Source organism: Leuciscus leuciscus (assembly GCF_965113295.1).
Source record: "Leuciscus leuciscus genome assembly, chromosome: 18".
Lineage (NCBI taxonomy): Eukaryota > Metazoa > Chordata > Actinopteri > Cypriniformes > Leuciscidae > Leuciscus > Leuciscus leuciscus.
The window spans coordinates 7,772,133-7,792,973 of record NC_138742.1 but is presented as its reverse complement, the minus strand read 5'-3'; the positions used below and the strand labels follow the sequence as shown (position 1 = coordinate 7,792,973).

General features: G+C 36.8%; 2 protein-coding genes across 3 annotated transcripts in view; both read left to right on the top strand.

Annotated features, from left to right (window-relative positions):
- The window catches only part of src (v-src avian sarcoma (Schmidt-Ruppin A-2) viral oncogene homolog), a 48,332-nt gene extending 35,796 nt beyond the window's left edge, over positions 1–12,536 (top strand). The window contains exons 5-12 of the mRNA XM_082145628.1: positions 392–495; positions 3,903–4,052; positions 5,123–5,278; positions 5,438–5,617; positions 5,789–5,865; positions 6,899–7,052; positions 7,247–7,378; positions 9,613–12,536. Of these exons, the coding sequence (XP_082001754.1) occupies positions 392–495; positions 3,903–4,052; positions 5,123–5,278; positions 5,438–5,617; positions 5,789–5,865; positions 6,899–7,052; positions 7,247–7,378; positions 9,613–9,821 (1,162 nt within the window). The 3' untranslated portion in view covers positions 9,822–12,536. The remainder of the gene's footprint in view (positions 1–391; positions 496–3,902; positions 4,053–5,122; positions 5,279–5,437; positions 5,618–5,788; positions 5,866–6,898; positions 7,053–7,246; positions 7,379–9,612) is intronic.
- Positions 12,537–13,955: 1,419 nt separating this feature from the next.
- The window catches only part of mical1 (microtubule associated monooxygenase, calponin and LIM domain containing 1), a 36,573-nt gene continuing 29,687 nt past the window's right edge, over positions 13,956–20,841 (top strand). Inside the window, exon 1 of one of the 2 annotated variants that reach the window (XM_082145527.1) lies at positions 13,956–14,092. The gene's annotated coding sequence lies outside the window, so the exon portion shown is untranslated. The remainder of the gene's footprint in view (positions 14,093–20,841) is intronic. The other variant, XM_082145526.1, reaches the window with a different exon arrangement.

The following is a 20,841-nucleotide window of genomic DNA, read 5'->3' as shown; positions in this document are numbered from 1 at the left end:
GCTTTGATCACAGGAATAAAAAAAAAAAAAATAAAAAAAAAATATATATATATATATATATATATATATATATATATATATTCAAGTAGAAAACAGCTATTTGAAATCGTAATAATATTTCACAATTTTACTGTTTTTACTATATAAATAAATGCAGCCTTGGTGAGCATAAGATACTTTTTTCAAAAACATTTTAAAAAATCCAAACTTTTGAATGGTAGTAGTGTACATAAATGCACAATAGAAAATGCGCATTTCTGTCTGCATACTAGCATTAATAATATCATAATATATTTCTGGCCAGCTGCATGTCTCTGATATAATGCTACATGTGATTTCTCCCTCTAAATACCCTCTCTCTCTTTTTCTCTTTCTCTGTCTCTCTGTCCAGATGGTACTTTGGAAAAATCACACGCAGGGACTCGGAGCGACTCCTCTTGAGTCTGGAGAACAGGAGAGGAACTTTCCTGGTCAGAGAGAGTGAGACAACCAAAGGTGATTGTGAACAGTACCAACTACAAGCGCAAATTATTTATTTTATTTTATTTATTTATTTAGTTTTTATATATTTTTTTATATTTTGTATTTGTTTTATTTTATTTATTATTAATGTATTGTTACTTATTGTTACTATTGAAAATATTATAATTAAGTTATTTATAACTTATGTGTTTTGTTTATTAATAACATAAATGTATAATTTAATTTTAAAAAAAATAATTTTAACATTTTAGTTTACTTAAATTGTAATTTTTTATTATGTTTACAGTTGAATATATAAAGTAGAATACAGTATATACTTCTTCTCTTTTTTTTACCATACGTCTGGTCACACAGTATTGATTCATAGGTCAAACTGTAAGGATAAATAGAAAATGGTTTCAGAATGAAATCAAGGGAATCACAAGGTCATGATTTCGACATCCCAGGGCCAGGGAATGGAGGAACTGATAAAAAGTAGATGTTTTTTATGCCCGGTTCAGACTACACGATTTTAGCCTGATTTTGGCACGATCCGTTTGACGCATGGTGTCGTCGGGATGCAAGAATTGATCGTTTTATCTCGTATAGCAGCGTGTCATAGTTGACGACAACCGACGCCGCGTCTGCGATGCTTCACGAGAGAAAGACTGGCATGTTGAATTTTTTCCCGGCCTTCCACGACGGGTTCCGTCACATCTGTGACATTGACCAATAGGAGCACTGCAGCTCTTCCATACTTAATGAAAGGTATATTTATAATATTGTTGTAGTGGAGGAAAGATTCGTGGAGCTATTGCAGTCCTCCAGCCTTTATGATGTTTCCTCCAGGGACTACAATGACAAAGTGAAAAATGATAGTGCAGGTTCAGCAACCCGACGAGTAGGCTATATTTATTTTTACTACTGGCTAAAAATAAAAAAACAATACTTTACCTCAAGTTCTCTTTGGAGGATTCAATACGGTCCTCTTTGTGCAATCTAGGAATATGTCCACTGTCAGGTTTTCTTTCTTTTGGGGGATTTTCTGATGACAAGGCATCCAGCTTCGGTCTGTCAGCCGATAGTTCCGCCTTCTCGATGACATCACACACGTCATTGACGGCGAGCGATAATTTGTCGGGAAGCGACGTGTGTTGATGACACGACAAGAATTTAGGAGTCAAGATCGCATACCCGGCATTAATAAAAGCATCTCCCGAACAACTAACAGTGAAATGTCCAAGTGCTGCTTGAACAGCCAATCACATTAGAGACTGGAGCAAACAATTGCATAATAAAGAAACGACGTGTGGAGGAAATTGCTCATGCCTGTGTCTACAGTGAAAAGAAGTTTCAGTATTTGATAGTGCAGATCAGAACAACGTGCTTGTTCAGTTGAATTCCCCTTTTCTGTTATCAGTTTGTCAGACACAGTCATGCTCATATTCCTCATCTCCTCCCTCTGCCAACCATCTTTTCTCTCTCTCTCTAAACATCGTAAAGATCTACGCTCCATATATGGCCTTTTACCTTCACTTCTACACAAACAATGTTCATTTGAGATGAAAGAGTGCTTGTGTGTGCATGTTTGAGCCTGATGAAGAAGGGAATGTGAAGGTCAGAGAAGTGCTTGCAGGGATGAAGAGCAAGAAGTAGGTCAACCCATAGCTGTGCCTATAACCGTGAGCCATATCTCACAGCTCATAGCGTCAGCGCGGGGCACAGAGAGACCGAGATTACCCAGAGAGAGAGAAAACAAGGACGAGAGAGGCTGAAGGATGAGTCAAACCCCAAAGAGAGACCGCAGAGGGAATGAAGTGACAGAGAGAGTGAATGAAGAAATGAGCCATGTGTGCCATGATGACAGCGCCCCCTATAGATAAAAAAACAGTTCACCCAAAAATGAAAATTCTGTCATCATTTACTCACCCTCAATTTGTTCCAAACCTGTACGAGTTTCTGTCTTCTGTTGAGCGTGAAAGAAGATATTGTTAAGAATATGGGTACCCAAACAGTTGATGGACCCCATTGACTTCAATAGTAGCTTTTTTTGGTAGCACTTTAGTTTAGGGTCCAATTCTCACTATTAACTTTGTTTATTAGCATGCATATTACTGTGATATTGCCTGTTTATTAGTACTTATAAAGCACAAATGTATGCCTTATTCTGCATGACATTATTCTACATCCCTTGATTCTACCCAATACCTAAACCTTAACCCTAACCACCTTAATATCTATTAATAAGTAGTAATTAGGAGATTACTGAAGAAAAAGTCGTAGTTAATAGTTAGTTAATAGTGAGAATTGGACACTAATCTAAAGTCAATAGGGTCCATCAACTCTTTGGTTAAAGTAAAAGACTTTTTAGGATAATACATCCGCTTCAGGTCGTGACTTTTATGTTGTTGTTAATGTTTTAAGATGAACACTTACTGGACTGAACCATATTAGGGTGACTTGATTATCCATAATTCCTTTTTTAGAAACAAATCATGTTAAAATGTATCAAATATAATATTGGGAGATATTAGAGTGACAACTGATATTTACAGTATATGCATTTTATGTAAGATCTCATTTATTTACATTACAAGCTATAAGAATTTAAGTTTGGTCCTCTGAGTAAAACTGAGATGTTTTTTTTCCTCCATACTCTCACTATATTATACTATATGAGCCACACAAAAAAACTATTATACATGATACTAAACAAAAAAACATTTGCATTATTTTAATATTATTGCATTATTGCATACATTTTGTCTAAAAGTTCATTCAAAATATTTAAAAACAAAACAGATTTTTCTTTGACTATTATTTCATATTTCAGAGATTACATACACTGTAAAAAAAATTATAATTAGTAAGTCATGGCAACTTATGTTTTTACGTTGTTCAACTTATTTTGATGAGTTTAAGTAATTTAAACTTTTTTTATTAGTTATACTTGATTCAACCCAATTTTAAGTCAGTTTAATATAATTTAAGTTGAAATAAGTTTATTATACTTAAAAATTTAAGGCAGCAACTGAATTTAAGTTGAAACAGGTGTATTTTTATTTTATTTTATTATATATATATACATACAGTGTTTCAATAATGGAAAATGGGACATCCCTTAAATCTTTGCTACAAAATGATGTATTTGTAGGGAAACTCTTAATGCTATTTCACACTCCAGTAACTGGCACCAAAAAGAAGTCTTAAAGGTACTGTTTAACAGGATTAAAAAATGGATTAAAGCATCTGCTAAGTGTAAAACTAATTTACAGTTGATGCTAGAAACTAAAGTCGACTTTAGGTAAAGAAAGCAGACTTCAGAGAAAATTAAAATGCTACAAAAGTGCAGAATCTGACAGTTTCGGACCTGAAACGTGGGTCAAAGATCTCCATGTCATCGAGAGCACTTCATGACTCTTATTCTTTGTGTTTTTTAGGTGCCTACTGTCTTTCCGTCCTGGATTACGACAATGTCAAGGGCCTAAATGTCAAACATTACAAGATCAGGAAGCTGGACAGCGGGGGATTTTACATCACGTCACGCACTCAGTTCAGTACTTTACAGCAGCTGGTCAACCATTACCGCCGTGAGTCTCTTTCTCATAGACACCTGCTTGTTTCTGAATGTCTGTGAAGGGGAAGTGATACAGACTCTTATTTCTGGAAGTGGGAACTCAGGCTGTTGCAAAATAAGGATTAGTTAAAACCTATAAATAGAGAAATGGCATAAAGCAATAACATAATGAATGATCCTTCACTTCTAATGATTGTGATTAAAGCAGTAAGCCATGAGAGACCCTGAACTGCTCTACAGGTCTTAAAACCCCTAAAAGGACTGTTAAAATGGGCCTAAGATGAAATATGAAGATTAACTAAATAAATTAAAATATTTATTAAGTTATTTATAAGTTATATAAGTGTTATTAATTTTATTTGTTGATTATTATTAAAAATAAAACAAATGTTATTGTTATTATCAACAATAATCCTAATAATAATAATGTATGTTTTATTTTAAGTGATCAAAAAAATAATATTTGTTTTGTTCATTTTAGTTGTTTTATTATTCAGTTGTTATTAATAAATAATAAAATAAATAAATAATTGTGTTATATTCATATTAATAGTATTAATATTAATGAATATTTTAGTGATTTATTTATTTTATTCTTATTACTATAGAATTAATATAATAATTATAAATATAATTATGGTTATATTAATTAATAATTATATATAATATTAGTATTACTGAAAATATTAATTGTACTTTTATTTATATATTTATTATTGCTTTAGAAAATAATAACTATGGTTATATATTTATTTATTTATTTATTTATTTATTTATTTATTTATTTATTATTATGTATATAATTATTATAATTATTTTATTATTACTATAGAAAATAATATAATAATTATGGTTTTATATTTATATATATATAGATATATAAATAAATATATATATATATATAAAATAAAATAAAATAATAAATTCTAAAGTTATTTATAGGTTATATAAAATATAGTTGCCAATCAGCATAGCGACTTAGTACGGAATCAGAACGAACCAGAACTAGCAATTTTCTAAAAACAGATTTGAAAATATCGTGAGAAACATTAACACACTTCCTCCTGTCGGCGTGTGTCACAGAGCACGCAGACGGCCTGTGTCACTGTCTGACTGACGTGTGTCCAGTGCTGAAGCCTCAGACTCAGGGTCTGGCACGGGACGCCTGGGAGATCCCACGTGACTCTCTGAGACTGGACGTCAAACTGGGCCAGGGCTGTTTCGGAGAGGTCTGGATGGGTAAGACTTCTTCTTTCAACTTCCTTCCATCAAAAATGAAGCTTTGTGAGTTAAAGAAGTAGCTCACCGGTGCATAATACCAGAGCGCTTGTGTGATGACGCATTCACATAACAGACAAAGCTTGTTTCATGATTTCAGTGTCCTTTCCCCCTCATCAGGCACTTGGAATGGCACGACCCGCGTGGCCATCAAGACTCTGAAGCCTGGCACTATGTCTCCCGAGGCCTTCCTGCAGGAAGCGCAGGTGATGAAGAAACTCCGTCACGAGAAGCTGGTGCAGCTTTACGCTGTCGTCTCCGAGGAGCCCATTTACATCGTCACTGAGTACATGGGACAAGGTCAGTGCGGACATTCACTGAACTATATTGGGATAAAGAAGCCTAAGAAATAAGAACTGAAAGAAGGATGTGTAATATAGAGCATCAAATCTGGATATTAGCAGCTTTCTTGTGAGGTCTCCCAATAAAAGTGTGAATGAAGATGTCAAGGTGTGAATTCTGCTTTCACAGGAAGCCTGTTAGATTTCCTGAAGGGTGACATGGGGAAAATGCTGCGGTTGCCTCAGCTTGTGGATATGGCCTCTCAGGTACTTTTACACGGGCATTATCATATGCTATCTAGTTATGAAATCAAAAACAAAAACTGTTTTGAAACTAAAAACAAGTAGCAAGTTTGGGGTCTGTAAGATTTTTTTTAATGTTTTTGAAAGATGTCTCTTCTGCTCACTGGGGCTGCATTTATTTGATAAAAAATACAGTAAAATTGTGAAATATTATTATAATTAAAAATAACTGTTTTCTATTTTAAGACATGTTCAATTTTTATTTATTTTTGTGATGCAAAGCTGAATTTACAGCATCATTTCATCTTCGGTGTCAAATGATTGTTCAGAAATCTTTCTAATATGATGATTTGCTGCTCAAGAAACCTTTCTGATTATTATCAATGTTGAAAACAGTTGTGCTGCTTCATATTTTTGTGGAAACTATGAAATGAACTATGAAAAAAAATCAAGACTCATTGATGCGCAGAAAGTTAAAAGAGCAGTATTATTTTAATGCACAAAAGTATCAATTAGTTAAAAAAAAACATACTAATATAATATATATTCAAAATATAATGTAATTAAATTATATTGGAGCTGTAGCTAAACTAACTCAAATAAAACCGTAATAGCCACAAATTACATTTTATAAAATTTTGATGCATAATATATTGTAAAGGTTTCTAATCTTTCAACCTGCGTTAATTAAACATGAAAATCCCACTATAACGCTAGCAATAACACTAGATGGTCCTGAAAAACTAAATTTGTGCAAAAAAAAGAAAGAAAAGTGAATAAATGAAACTGTCATGGAACAAAAACTGAAAGAACAAAATAAACAAAACTCGAAATAAAAAACTATATAACCCTTCATTGAAGAACAAACCATATTTAGAGACCTGAATATCGTAAAGAGCATCTCACTAAAAAAAACACCATTGTTGTGCAGTTTTTGCATGGGCAAGCGCCACTGTCATTGTCTTCATATTGTATATAAATCTATTTATATTCTGTGGATACTCTGGAGGGCGCGGCACTGAGCCCGGCAGTGTTATAATATATGTGTTGTCCTCAGATCGCCTCTGGAATGGCGTACGTGGAAAGAATGAACTATGTGCACAGGGACCTCAGGGCTGCCAACATCCTGGTGGGTGATAACCTGGTGTGTAAAGTCGCTGACTTCGGCCTGGCTCGACTCATCGAGGACAACGAATACACAGCCAGACAGGGTGAGGAGGAACACAATGACTCTTTTTGCCGCATGTGGTCGTTTTCCATTTTCTTCACGTCCTCAGTTTTCCTGAGGCCATAACATCATTGTCTCATTTTCAAGAGTTAATACTGTTGCCTTTTATACAGTTCGACCTTAATTGAATGGGTTTAATCATGGTGACAGGCCTCTCTTAAATCATTATTACAACAGGAGCAAAGTTTCCCATCAAATGGACTGCGCCAGAGGCGGCTCTGTACGGGCGCTTCACCATTAAATCTGACGTGTGGTCGTTTGGCGTCTTACTGACGGAGCTGACGACCAAAGGCAGGGTGCCTTATCCAGGTACTGCCGCTCTCCATGTTTCCAGTCATTCCAGTATTGCTCAAAGAGAGTCACTGGTTCACTAGATTCAAATGTACCTTTTTTTACCGTACTTATAAATTACTTATAGATTATATATTTTTTCAAAATGGAATAAATGTTTTAAAGTATTGAGTCCGATGCAGGGTTTCATCATCTACAAAACAAGTAGAAGATAGATAGATAGATAGATAGATAGATAGATAGATAGATAGATAGATAGATAGATAGATAGATAGATAGATAGATAGATAGATAGATAGATAGATAGATAGATAGATAGATAGATAGATAGATAGATAGACTTAGCGTACACATAAAGAAGAGTCTCGGCTAGTAGACTATGAGTGTGAGGATATTGGATGTGGAGATTTATAGCCTTTTCTCACAGCACTTGATATAATTAAACTTATCAATTTGATGACGAATCCAGAAAGGTTCAAACGACAATCACCCGTGACAACTAGAGATTCACCCGATGTAAAATGCAAAAGACTTCGGACTTCAGAGTGGCTACAGAAAAAAAGCGACTGCAACCGGGCCGTGCGAAAACAAGGATAAATATCGGAAGGGCATTAAATGTAGTCACCAATGCTGATGTTGTTAACATTAACAATTTGAGAACAAAGTATACTTTGCAGGGTTTGACGTGATATGATAAGCGATCGTTAGATTTAATCAGCGCGATTTACTGCAATGCTTTTTTTCCCTTAGTTGGTCTGAACAAAAGTGGATGTTACTTGTTCAGACGACATTTTCCGGTGAAAATTCTTATGTTGGTCATACTTCCAAAAAGTAGAATCTGTGATTGCGAATGACAGCATCCACACCGGCGCGGCGACTGACATCCGCACACTCTCCTCAAAACATCGGATTCATCCGTGCCGTGCCGAGGCACAACCCACGTAAAGCTGATAGTTCTGCGAATAACTGCAATTGCAGATTTCGAACAGAGATGGCGACAAAGAGGAAAAACTACAGACTGCAGCTTTAATTTAGGGCTTAAACTTTCATGACGATGAAACGCTGGCCCGTCAACTGTCCCAAGCGTCATTCACGTTTATTCATGTTCATGCATTGTTAGAATTCATAAAATGTTACCAGTCAACTGGCGAGTGACACCGTTTAATTAATATACTCGCCAACGCCAATTTTTACGGTGTTTGGTGTTTTAAGCCCCCAACGACGCCTTCCAGGCAGCGAGGGGATGGGTAGGTTTAAGGTTGAGGGTAGGGTTAGCTGCCTCTTTACTCGCATTTGGGGCTTGTCAAGTGTTCATTTTAGGCCCTGTATTTTATCATTTAATTTTATAATTGTTATTAGATCATTATTATTTTCACTCAAAATTATTCTCATCGAGTCCAATGCAGAATTATTGTCATTCTCTAAAAAAAAGACGGAATACTTTATTAGTTATTCGGCATCCAAACAAATATAAAAATTCTAAAACTTAGATCAGGGATGTCCAATCCTACTCCTTGAGGGCCACTGTCCAGGGCTGTGTTTCTCTGAAGCATCGTAAGCTTAAGGGGCTGTTAACACAACATCGTTTTCAACTAATAACGTGAAACTTTTTATGCGTTTTGGCCATTCGTTTACACGACAACAGCATTTTGAGTGCCTGAAAACGCAAGTTTTTGAAAACGGTCTCCGTGTAAACAACAAAAACGCGAATCTCTGAAGACGATGCCGTCATGCACATGCGTATTACAGTACGTGTTCAATATATAGTGTTTCAACGCCATCTAATGGCCTGGTAGCAGAATACAGGGTTTCCGTGGATCGTTTTGACAATCTGTACATAGAAAAACTCAAAGGAAAAACTTTTAAGTTTTAAGTATATCGTTGTCGTGTAACCAATGGTCTCTATTTTCAAACTTAGGCTCACGAGGCTTTTGGGAAACACAGCGCAGCAGAGTTTAGCTCCAACCCCAATAAAACTGAACCAGCTAATTAAGCTCTTACTAGGTATACTAGAAACTTCCAGGCAGGTTTATTGAGGCAAAGTGTGAGCCAAACGTTGTAGGACAAGTGGCCTTCCAGGACCGAGTTTGGACACACATTAAATGTCATATTTTAAGAGCCCCTTTCCGTGGAGATGACATAATTTCCGGTTGTTCCCCCTTGATGACGACCCACATCCTTTGCCTGGTTAAAAAGCCACATTCTGACACCTGACCCACATCCACCCTGTTTCACATCTGTCTTCTGCTCAGGTATGGTGAACCGGGAGGTGCTGGACCAGGTGGAGCGCGGGTACAGGATGCCCTGTCCCGCCGAGTGCCCGGACTCCCTTCACGAGCTCATGCTGACCTGCTGGCGCAAGGAGCCCGAAGAGAGGCCGACCTTCGAGTACCTCCAGAGCTTCCTGGAAGACTACTTCACCTCCACTGAACCACAGTACCAGCCCGGCGAGAACCTCTAGAGATACCCGTCCAGCCACGTGTGCAAGCAGTGAAAGAGATATCATTTCCCCAACCAGGAAACCAATGCGGTTTATGCCTCGGGTAATCCGTGGCATAACCCAAACAATATTGATCCACATGGGATGACAACAGAGCATCCAGCTGTCTAATTCATCCTGTTTAAAGCAACTTATTAGGTTTTCAAATGGTCTCCGTGTCACGGCATCGCCCTCTGTAATTACCATCGCATGTTTTCCACTGCTTTCATCGCAGATGATCTAAAAACAGGAAGTCGAGATGCATCTTTTCTGCATCAGTTCACTTCTTCAGCCGTTCAGTTGTGCTGATCATTATGTCCAGCCTTTTTATTTCCGAAGCTGTGCGGATTGATCTGTTTTTCTTGACCTCGATGTACCACCGTCTTTCTCCTAAAGCTTTTAGCGGATGCTCCAGATCTGTCATTCATCCTCCTCCTCCTCCTCCCACAATCCCTCATTTCTCTCCTCTCCCATCCCCCTTCAAACCCCCCAAAGCATCAAGCTCCATCAGCTCCGGTGTTCTTCATGAACCCTGCGACCCTGTCCACAAGCTCGGATGGACGAGATGTGATTGTCCAGTAGGGGGCGTCTGACATCTGTGATCGCAGCTGTTTTACCGCCCTCCTCTGATGAACGGACGTTCCGGTTAATGTCTTCCAATAGATATCCAGGGTCTGTATCTGAACGTGGTATTTTATGCCTTTTACTGCTAGGAAATAGCTTTTTGTCCCACTTTGCTTGTTTATTTCTTTTGTATCAACCTGGATCAACTGGAATAAGAATGTGATTGGTTGAACACTAGTCACATGACAGATTGGGCGAGGGGAAAAAAAAACGTTCGGACTGAAATAATTGAAACGAAACATTCTTCCTTTTGATATGAACTCGTACACAATTGGAGAGTCGTACAGAATGTTGATTTCATTTGATACAGTTATTCTACTCTTCTAGTATTCAAAACTACTACTGATATATATATATAGCATTGTTTTTGTTTAAAGAAGAGATGACTGTATAGTCCAACTTTGTGTGCCAATACAAAGGAAAAAAATGAATTTTGTACTGTTTTATTATGTATAAAATGTATTTTTATTAATGTCATTTTTTTTTTTTGTATCAAAGAGGATGAGCAGGCTTTGTACCTATAGAATTTAAAGGGATAGTTTACTGAAAAATAACCATCATGTCTTTCCAAACACAACTGAGACGTTTAGCTGAATGTTCATGCTGCTCTTTTCCATATACGATACTTTTACTTTTATTGCATGGGGAAAATGTCCGCTAAACGTCTCTTTTTGTATCCTATGGCAAAAATAACCGCATAAAGGTTTGGAAAGACTCGACAATGAGTGAATTATGACCTTTTATGTGAACTATTCCTTTTAACACTCATGAATATTGTCTCCTCACAGCTTTTTAAATGCTTGAATTTCAAAACATTTGATCTCTTTCAGTTGTTTTAGCTTTTTTGAAACAAATTCTGACACACACACATAAAGTTGCCAATATGTTATATGCAAAAATAGCCATTGTTATATATTGAGATGAGAAGAGGGAGCTCGATTCTGTCTCTACTACTTTACCATCATAATATCCACAGAAAGCCATGAACCTTGACTGTGAGGTGTTACACATTAGAAACCGATCTTAGGTCAGTTACTGTGATGGTTTGAGATACCCGAATAAATATTATAATCACTGCTGAGACCATGTAGAACTAAATAGATTTGAATTGTAGGGTTGTTGTACTGATATGATGATGGTTGCATTGAGCATAAGGGTTTGGAACTGTGAATAGTGGGTAACGTCGAGTTGTTTAGGATGGCATGCAGCTGTAATGGCGGTACTTTAGCTGGTAGATGAGTGACGCCTGTCGATATACTGTATATACTTTCGTACGGTTACTGTAAATATTCTTTTCATATTTATTCATTTATGATCAGCAGATCTTTGCTTGTTTCTCCCCTCAAGATAAACGCAAAGAACATTCTTGTTGCAACGCAAATCTGGTTTTTCTAAGATATGCAACTGAAATGTAATGCGATTTGCTTTTTAATGCTGAATAGAGAAGCGGCCAATCACAAATCGGCAAGCCATCATGTTTTAGTTGCTGTGTATTTATTTAAAATCTCTCTTTTTTTTCAGCCTTTTGCGTTACACTAAGTAAATCACCTTTAAGAATCATTTCTTTACGTGTGACTCGCAACACACTGAAGTACTGTGTTTTATTATTTCTTTTTAATTCTTTTACCTTGCAATAAATCTGCTGTTGATTCTGACAGGTAGTTATAAAGTTAAACTGCACTGTATGCGTCGCTCTGACTTAATGAGGATGTTTGACAGGTTCATGGACAATGGCATGTTCTTGGTCCTGAGTGAAATGACGGCATATGTGTTGTAGAACTGGAAAATAAAACAATAACTAAGAAAACTAATCAGATCTACAAGTAACCAGAATATTAGTGCAACCCAATGTAACGCATTCAAACTATGCAGTTGTTTTCTATCTGTATTTTAACTGCAGTTGCTCACAATCAAATTCCAGGTACTTTCTCCCAGTGTACAATTCTGCAATGGCCGGTTTTAAAGTAAGAAATTACACTGAAATGAGATTTGTACTTAAAAAAATTATGACATGGTGTTATCTTTTTTTTTTCTTTTTTTTAAGTGCAATAAACTGTGTTTCTAAAGCTTGGATTTAAGCATGAGTTTGTTTGTTTTTTAAGCATGAACCTGCAACATTTGTGTAAGCAGCACAGATCTTTAACTGCATACTGTACATGCTGCTGTGATATATATGCATTAGTATTATCCTTGAATTATGCATGCTGATAATTATTATTATGATGATAATAAACATTTCATGCCATGAATGCTTTACAAAAAAAAAGTATAACTATAATAGGCCTATACAATTTCAAGTATGGCAAACACATTCATATAGAATCCAAACTCTAATACTGCAGGAATAGCAATTGTAATGTTTAAAGTTAACAACATGATTTAATCAGAGAAGCTCAGTCTCTTAATTTAATTAAATATTCGATGTTTTGCCTATTGAAAGCCAGTTTCTTGTCCTTTAGCGACACCTACTGTTCTGTTAACGGAAACGGCACTGTTTACGTTCAGTTTAATCATAAACTGTAGGTGACAATTATTATCTCAGTTATCTTGCTTATTTGTTGGACTTGAGTTAGATATTACGTCTAACAGGGTAAAAGAAATAAATCCCACATTTTTATTCACCATGAAATTATTGTGATATAGGCTACTTTTGATATTTTACGAGCTTGGATAAACTTCTCTTGTTTGAAAGAATAACTTGTTAGACTGTGAATAAAGCTTTGAGCAAACTGTGAAAGTAGGTGTGCAGTGCATGTGCTAGAAACCAAACCATGTGTTGCAATGCAAACACCTTCTGCAAAAAACACACCTCTTGTTTCTCTAACGCTTTATGGTGCCTGAGAATCATTTCGAAAGTGTTTTGGGGTCAAAAATATAGGCCTTATTTCAGAGAGTCACCAAAAAGTTGAAGATAAATACTTTTTAGCCAAATTTAAAAAAGTACTTTGCAATAACAAGAAGTCCAAAACAAATAAATAATTGTTTCTTCAAACTGGTGACAGAAGGCGCACATGGGGAAAATACATAGCCTACTATTATTAAATTTAGCAAGTTTATAATTTACTGGGGTAGTAAAGGTTTAAGAATCTCTGGTTTAAATCATGAATATTAATTAGGCTTACGTCATGTTAAACACCCTTCAGGGCCAGAAGCAGCGTCCAATCACACCCTAATTATTATTCAAAACTTAGGTAAACAGTTTTTATTATTATTAGATAATATGAAAAATAAATATACATTACAGCTTCCTTAACAAATATTGAACACAATAAACACGAATGCAGTTAAGGAACTTTGATTTATGAATGTAAAAGTGAACGACAAAATTGCATTTATAAAATAAAATGTCTTTAGATCAGTCACAGTATAAAAATATAATTCACCAACTAACTAACTAACACATTGACAAAAAAGATATTAACATGTTTACACTTCGTTGACAATATCTTTCAGCCAATCAAATGACCGAACGTCACGTTATGTAGTTAATATTCATGAGTTCCTTCTTCCTCCTACTAGTAGCATTCGTAAATTCCCGGGCGAGTCGATGCAGGTGAGTTGGAGTCAGAGAGATAAACAAGGAGGTACCCTTTACAACTGGGATTAAAGAACCAAAGCTGCCTTGGAAGGTACTGTAACTGTGCTCATTCATTTAGTTTCACTTGGATCACTAAGATGTCTTGTCAGTCGATAACTTCTAAACTCTTAACGTTGAACTTCAGTCAGTGTTGCACTGCTTGAATGAGACGGTTGTGTTTTGACGGTTAAAAAGTCTTTACTGTGATGACATGGTTTCTGCAATGATGGATCGTGATCTTTACAGAAACTGTTTTCACAAACCGGAATCTTGAAAATATATATAGCCTACATTAGATGTGTATATACAGTACATATATAGCCTATAGTATAAAAAATGATAGGCGTACGTTACCTGTAGCCGTAGGCATGTTGCCATCAAATATGCGTCACGTTTTCTAATATCTGTGTTTCTAAAATGTTTTTCTCAGGTCTTAGATTATTGAGCGCATGGTAGTAGCGTTACAATCTTACATGTCTAAAAAGTGGTAACGTTACAACAATGTAAGTCCGATATTTCTCGCCACATTTTCCTGGCATATCAGATATCAGAATACCTTGTTAATAACATGGTATGTAAAGATGTTAATCATCATGGTAACAATATCAACGTAAGTTACCAACTGGAAAAATCACTGTACATGGTAACACCAACGTTTTTGGCATCAACGAACCATGATAGTGCAATTCTTGGATATATTTTGGAGAATCATATTAATAATTATGGAATTCAGTAGCACTACTACAGCAATTTTTAACGTTACTAAGTGAGGGTTTTTTCTCCTTGTGTTTCACACTGCAAAGCTATAGTATTACATGCCACTAATATGATTGTTGTTCTGTTTAGTGTCTTTTGGTGTATTAGTTTAGGCACTTTTATGCCTTTTGGCAGTTGTGTGTCTCTATTGCAAACTGAGGCTGTTTCCTGAGATAAAGCCTTTCGGGATGTTGCAGAAACTTTGTTGTTGGTGATGTGTGTAGTGTTGGGTAACTTAACTTTATTATGTAGCTGCAACCGATGACTGATCATCCTGTGAGTAAAGTGGGAAATTCTGTTTCCCCTCATTACCCAATTTACAGTAGACTTTAATCTTTGCTCTGGTATATTGCTGTTTGTTAACAATGACTGTTATCAAGATTGCATTATAGCTCTAAGTGCATTCTTTGTGTTGTGATTATGAATATATAGCTTATATCCGTGTGGTACGTGCTTGTCCCATGTGAATTTGAAACTGAAACCGCACCTTTTATAGTCATGAATGGATGAATGTCACAAAACCTGTCAAGAACATGTCCGGATCATATTTCTCCCTGTATATACAGTACCAGTCCAGGGCTCCAGACTAACTTTTTGCCTTGGTTGCACTGGTGCGCCTAACTTTTTTATTTAGGTGCACCAGCACAAAATTTGGGTGCACCGAAAATTTTTCTCGGCTCGCGTCACCTTTAACGCCACAATTTCAAGGTCACCTTTTTATCACACTCTATATACATTCATATTATGTAAATGATTTTAAACAAGAATAAGGTGTAGGTAAATAAAAAGCAAAAAATAAAAATAAAAATTTAAAGTGCTTCACTGAGCTGCCAAACTAACTATTTTGAGTCTCTAGCTCAGGCGCGGTATAGGCTCTACCTCCGTCTCTGAGTCGGATGCCATCTCCGACGAAAGACCAGGGCTTGGCATCTTACCAGGGACTGGGGAGAATGGTGGCTGAAGTAGCTTCATGTCTGGGCTGTTGTCGGAGCATTGACCGGGGAGTAAAGGGTTTTAACGGTATTCCTACTCTTACCGATACTGCTTATCGATCCGGTACTTTAACTGTATTCTTATCGGTTCTTTTTGTTTTTATATATATATATACATATACACACACACATATATTTTTAAAAATAGATTAATAGAATAATTTTTCATAAATAGATTAATGCTTAATAAAGCTGAAGTTATTCTTTCAAGAGCTTTGTAGTGATTTTTCTCTTGTTGTTTGATTCGCAGTAATGGCGCAATCGTCCGCATGTTTACTAGACTGCGGCCCCTTTAAGACCGAGTGCAGATCTGCTACTGATCTGATGCACCATATTCTCCCAACTATTTCCATAACTAGGCTACGTCCATTTAAGACATAAACTGTTTTTAGTGAATCTCCAAGCCGGTCATTTTGACATACTTTTGTGTACATTTGATCGTTTAGACACGCACATTAAACCCAAAGTTGGCTATAATTTGCTTGTCTCGGTTTCGGTTTCGGAGCGCGTGCCGCCTTGCGAACAACATCTCTTGCGCAGATTTTGTGCTTTTAATAGCTCTTTTAATTATTTAACGCGTCTCGCAAGTTAGCAACAGTAGCTAGACTGCATTTTACAACAATCACCGATCGTGCTGATTCTGTCGTTAGGTTTGAGTTTTAGGGAGAAATGACAGTGTAATGCTGCGAAGGGAAGAAGTTGCGCTAGATAGAATGCTTAGTTTTTAATGGTTTTACCTCGGCTCAATATATTATTTTTTATAATCTTTGGAAGCCGAAATCTAAAATAAAATCAGACTAATATCACAGACCTTAAGTGTAACCAGGCTACGTTTGAATGTTTAATTCTGTCCTCCGTCATCACATTAAGCGTGAGAGAAGAGTGTGAGTTCCCATGAGTGTGTGAGTTCCGTCAAAGGAGAACAAACACTTAGTTCGTGGAGAGGCAGCGGATGCGAGGACGTTAGGTGCACCGGTGCGACCTAGGAAAAATTTTAGTCGCACCCTTACAAAATTTGGTCGCATGTGCGACCAAATTGGTCGCACTCTAGAGCCCTGCAGTCAAAAGTTTGGAAACATTACTATTTTTAATGTTTTTGTAGAAGTCTCTTCTGCTCATCAAGGCTGCAATTATTTGATCAAAAATACAGTAATATTGTGAAATATTATTTCAATTTAAAAGTAATGGTTTTCCATTTTAATATACTTTAAAATATAATTTATTCCTGTGATCAAAGCATCATTACTCCAGTCTTCAGAGTCACATGATCCTTCAAAAATCATTCTAATATAGGCTACTGATTTGATACCATTAACATGCCATTGTTAAATGGCTGAAATAAGGTCTGTGGTGAACAAAAGCTAGTAAACTCAGTCCGCTTTTACAGCCTCGTTATGACTATAATTGTGCTCTTATAAACTATTCTAACTCAAACGTTGTAGGAGATTTTTTTTGATAAAAACTGAAAGAGTTGTCGGAAGATTAGTGATGGTGACGATGAATTCGTGGGACCGTGGTGTAGGCCTAGTTCGTTTATAGCCTACCTTTAGCTTTTTACTTCTGTTTTGAGTCGTTTTGACAAGTTGTCATCTGTACGCGAAAAAAAGCAAAGCAAAACCTTTCAGTTTTTACTAGTACATCGTTCTGTAAACATTCGCTAATACGTCAGCACGTTTTACTAATTCATTCCCTCATTTTACAAAATCATGTACATGATATAATAATTCATTCCCTTGTTAGTCTTGTTTAGTCGAATTAGTACAACGTGGTCACAATTTACTAAAACAAAGAGAACAAATGAATAAGCCGTGAGAGTGAGACTGAATTCGTAATTCGTGGCCATGATTTATTTTTGTTCTATGTCAATGATTGCACAAACACTTCTTTTTTTTTTACGCCACGAAAATATGTCCTGGCCAGTTACTGAATTCGTAATTCGTGGCCATGATTTATTTTTGTTCTATGTCAATGATTGCACAAACACATTTTTTATTTTTTTTAAGCCACGGAAATATGTCCTGGCCAGTTACATTTATAAACTGCTTAGACTTTTTTCTTTGACACTGTCTTGTCAAAACTTTTATTTGTATTTTTAAGTAAGTTTCTTACATAAGTAGATTGGGCTAATTTGAATCCATAAAGTAAGACTTGTTATCTATATAACTGCTAGTTGTTCAGACCAGTTCTTAAGCATTGCTGTGTTTAGGCCCAGGTCACATTTCATGCCAAAAAAATTCACGAAGGAAATTAACCCTTTTTTAACACATTTACCCCAAAAATTCCAAATTTCACAATGCGACCGCACATTTTTACTGTTTACACATTTTTTAAATACCAAGTTATGTTATTCTTCTGACATTTGAAAATCAAAAATGAAAGGAAAATTGGCAGCTCATTCAGTCAAACTGACGGATAAGGATTATTTGTAGCGCAATCTGATCATTTGGAGTTATTCAATCTTTTGAATGGAAGTTCCCCAAACTGCCTCCCTTAATTGAAACCACAGGACAATTGTAAAATCAATTTATTATTATTATTATTATTATTATATGGCTTGTACATGTTCTCGACAGGCTTTGTGAGATCCACCCACTAGATAAGAAGTGTTGAATTGATATACATATCAATTCAACGTCTAGTGGGTGGACGACGTTCAACACATCTTTTCAGGTACAGTATGTGTGTACACATGTGTGACATTATGACACATGTACATGAAAAGATGTGTTGAGTCTCACATCTGTTCAACTTATCACAGGCCTTTATGTGCAAACAACAGCAAGCCCGACATGATGTCAGTTAATTTGTTTAAACCCCTTCCAGGCAGTAGCCCTAGCATTTGTTAAGCATTAATGTAAACAAGACGTGACTGTTCGTTTCCAGGAAGTGATCATGTGTGAGAGACTCTTCTCTGCGTTTCATGCTGTGTGAGACCATAAAACATCAAGGAAGTGCTGCAACATTTGTTTGAAGCCTGTTTGAAGCAATCTGTTGGCACACAAGGGGCTGATTATGGGTTTTGAACACGGAGGCACCAAACCCCCTGAAGTCACGTGCTGTGTTTTTCTCACGCAGTAAAAGTTCAAGACATCACCTTCAATCTAAATGTCATGTTACTTGGCTTCATTAGAGATGAGGTAAAACAGGGGAATCAGTCATTAAAACAGGATGTCACATGAATATAACATCATGTTTGTTCTCTCAATACTGAGTGAGTATGTCCTCTTTATTATACCATAGGCCTATGTGCTTTGCTGCAAGCCTCTATTTTAAAGGAAGTATTTGTACAGTAGCTCAGCACCCTGAGACAAGATCTGAGATGCTATAAAGATTGGATCATTTTGCCTTATCCTTTTAATTTAAGTTTAAAGGGTAACTCTCGCCAAAATTGAACCTAGGCTCTTTTTGTTAATCTACCCGAGTCAAACATTCGTGTAAAAGCATAATTACAATGGAAACGCCACTTTTAAGATTGACCGTATTTTCGTTTTCGGTCAAAATGCCTTTTGAATGGGAGTGCTTGGGGCACGACTATGATAGCATCAAAAATTGCTATTTTTAAAACACTAAGAAGGCTCGACACAACATGAAACTGTGCTCGAAGTATCACCAGGGGCTCTACACATGAACTCCAGCATTGAGAACATCGTTTGTGTACACAGAGTTTACTAAAAAGAAAGATTTTGTACGACTCACTTTATCAGTTAGTGTTTCTGGTGGCTGGAATTTTGTCAGTCAAAAGTAGTCGATCCCCGAATGCAACGTAACATGAGGAGAGTAAAGATGGAAAGCTCCTAAAGCTTGTTTCCATATAAATTCACGGATCATTTTTATCTAAGTTATCATGCTTTTCATTGAAATTACAAGTTCATGACATTTCCTCATATGGAGTCAGTTCATTACGCTGATTTCGGGGATCGACTACTTTTGACTGACAACATTTCAGCCACCGGAAACACTAACTGATAAAGTGAGTCGTACAAAACCTTTCTTTTTAGTAAACTCTGTGTACACAAACAATGTTCTCAATGCTGGAGTTCAAGTGTAGAGCCCCTGGTGATACTTCGAGCACAGTTTCATGTTGTGTCGAGCCTTCTTATGGTGCGTTCACACCGGACGCGAATAGCGCGTCAGGCGCGAGTGATTTCAATGTTAAGTCAATGCAAAGACGCGTTACGCGCGTAAAAAATTCCTGCGGCGTGAATGAGGCGTAGAGCGCGGCGCGGTAGACGCGAATACGCCTCATTCGCGCGTCAAGTTCGCGCGAATGGCGCGAATTGAGCGTCTGGCGCGTTAAGCGCGTTACGCGCGAATGTTTTATGTAGTGCTATTTGTGCATTCTCGCGTTTGACGCGAATTCGCGTCTGCCGCACGAGTTGAAAAATCTGAACTTCTGCGTCAATTCGCGCCGCGTTAACCAATCAGGAGCCTGCTTGCTGCTGTCACGTGGTGAAGTGACAGTTTATAATGTTATTTTATGTTTGGCCTCAATAAATTATTTTGTAATATGACTAAAATGCTTGGTGTGCAAAGCAAATCTTTCACATAAAAACTCGATTTCAATATATGAGAGATACTCATTTTGTATTGAATGCTATTTATTCCATATCTATTCTAGATTATATGAAACATTATTATTCTAATGTAAAGACAACAAACACAATTTAGTGTATAAAAACAAAAATCACAGGTTTCACTTTTGGAGGCTGGCTCCATTTATTATCAAAACAAAAATAAATGACAGATTAGGTGGGTGCGGGCGAGGGTGAACCTCGCGCCGGGCTGTAGAGCGCGGGCTCGTCAGGCAGCGACCACTCGAGGCCGAGGCCTTACGGCCTACGCTGTCCTCGTCAGCGTCCTCACCGTTAGGTCCACCAAATCTAGCTCCTGGAGCAAATTGTGAAACTCCTGAAACCCTCTGGAGGGTCTGGTGACCCGAGTACAGTGACGATGTCCCCTACGCAGCTGTTTCTGCTCTCCAGAGCATATACGAGCGGTGACTCTCTCGATTAATGCTAATGCTAATGCTCGATAAACATCTAAAAAAGATGGC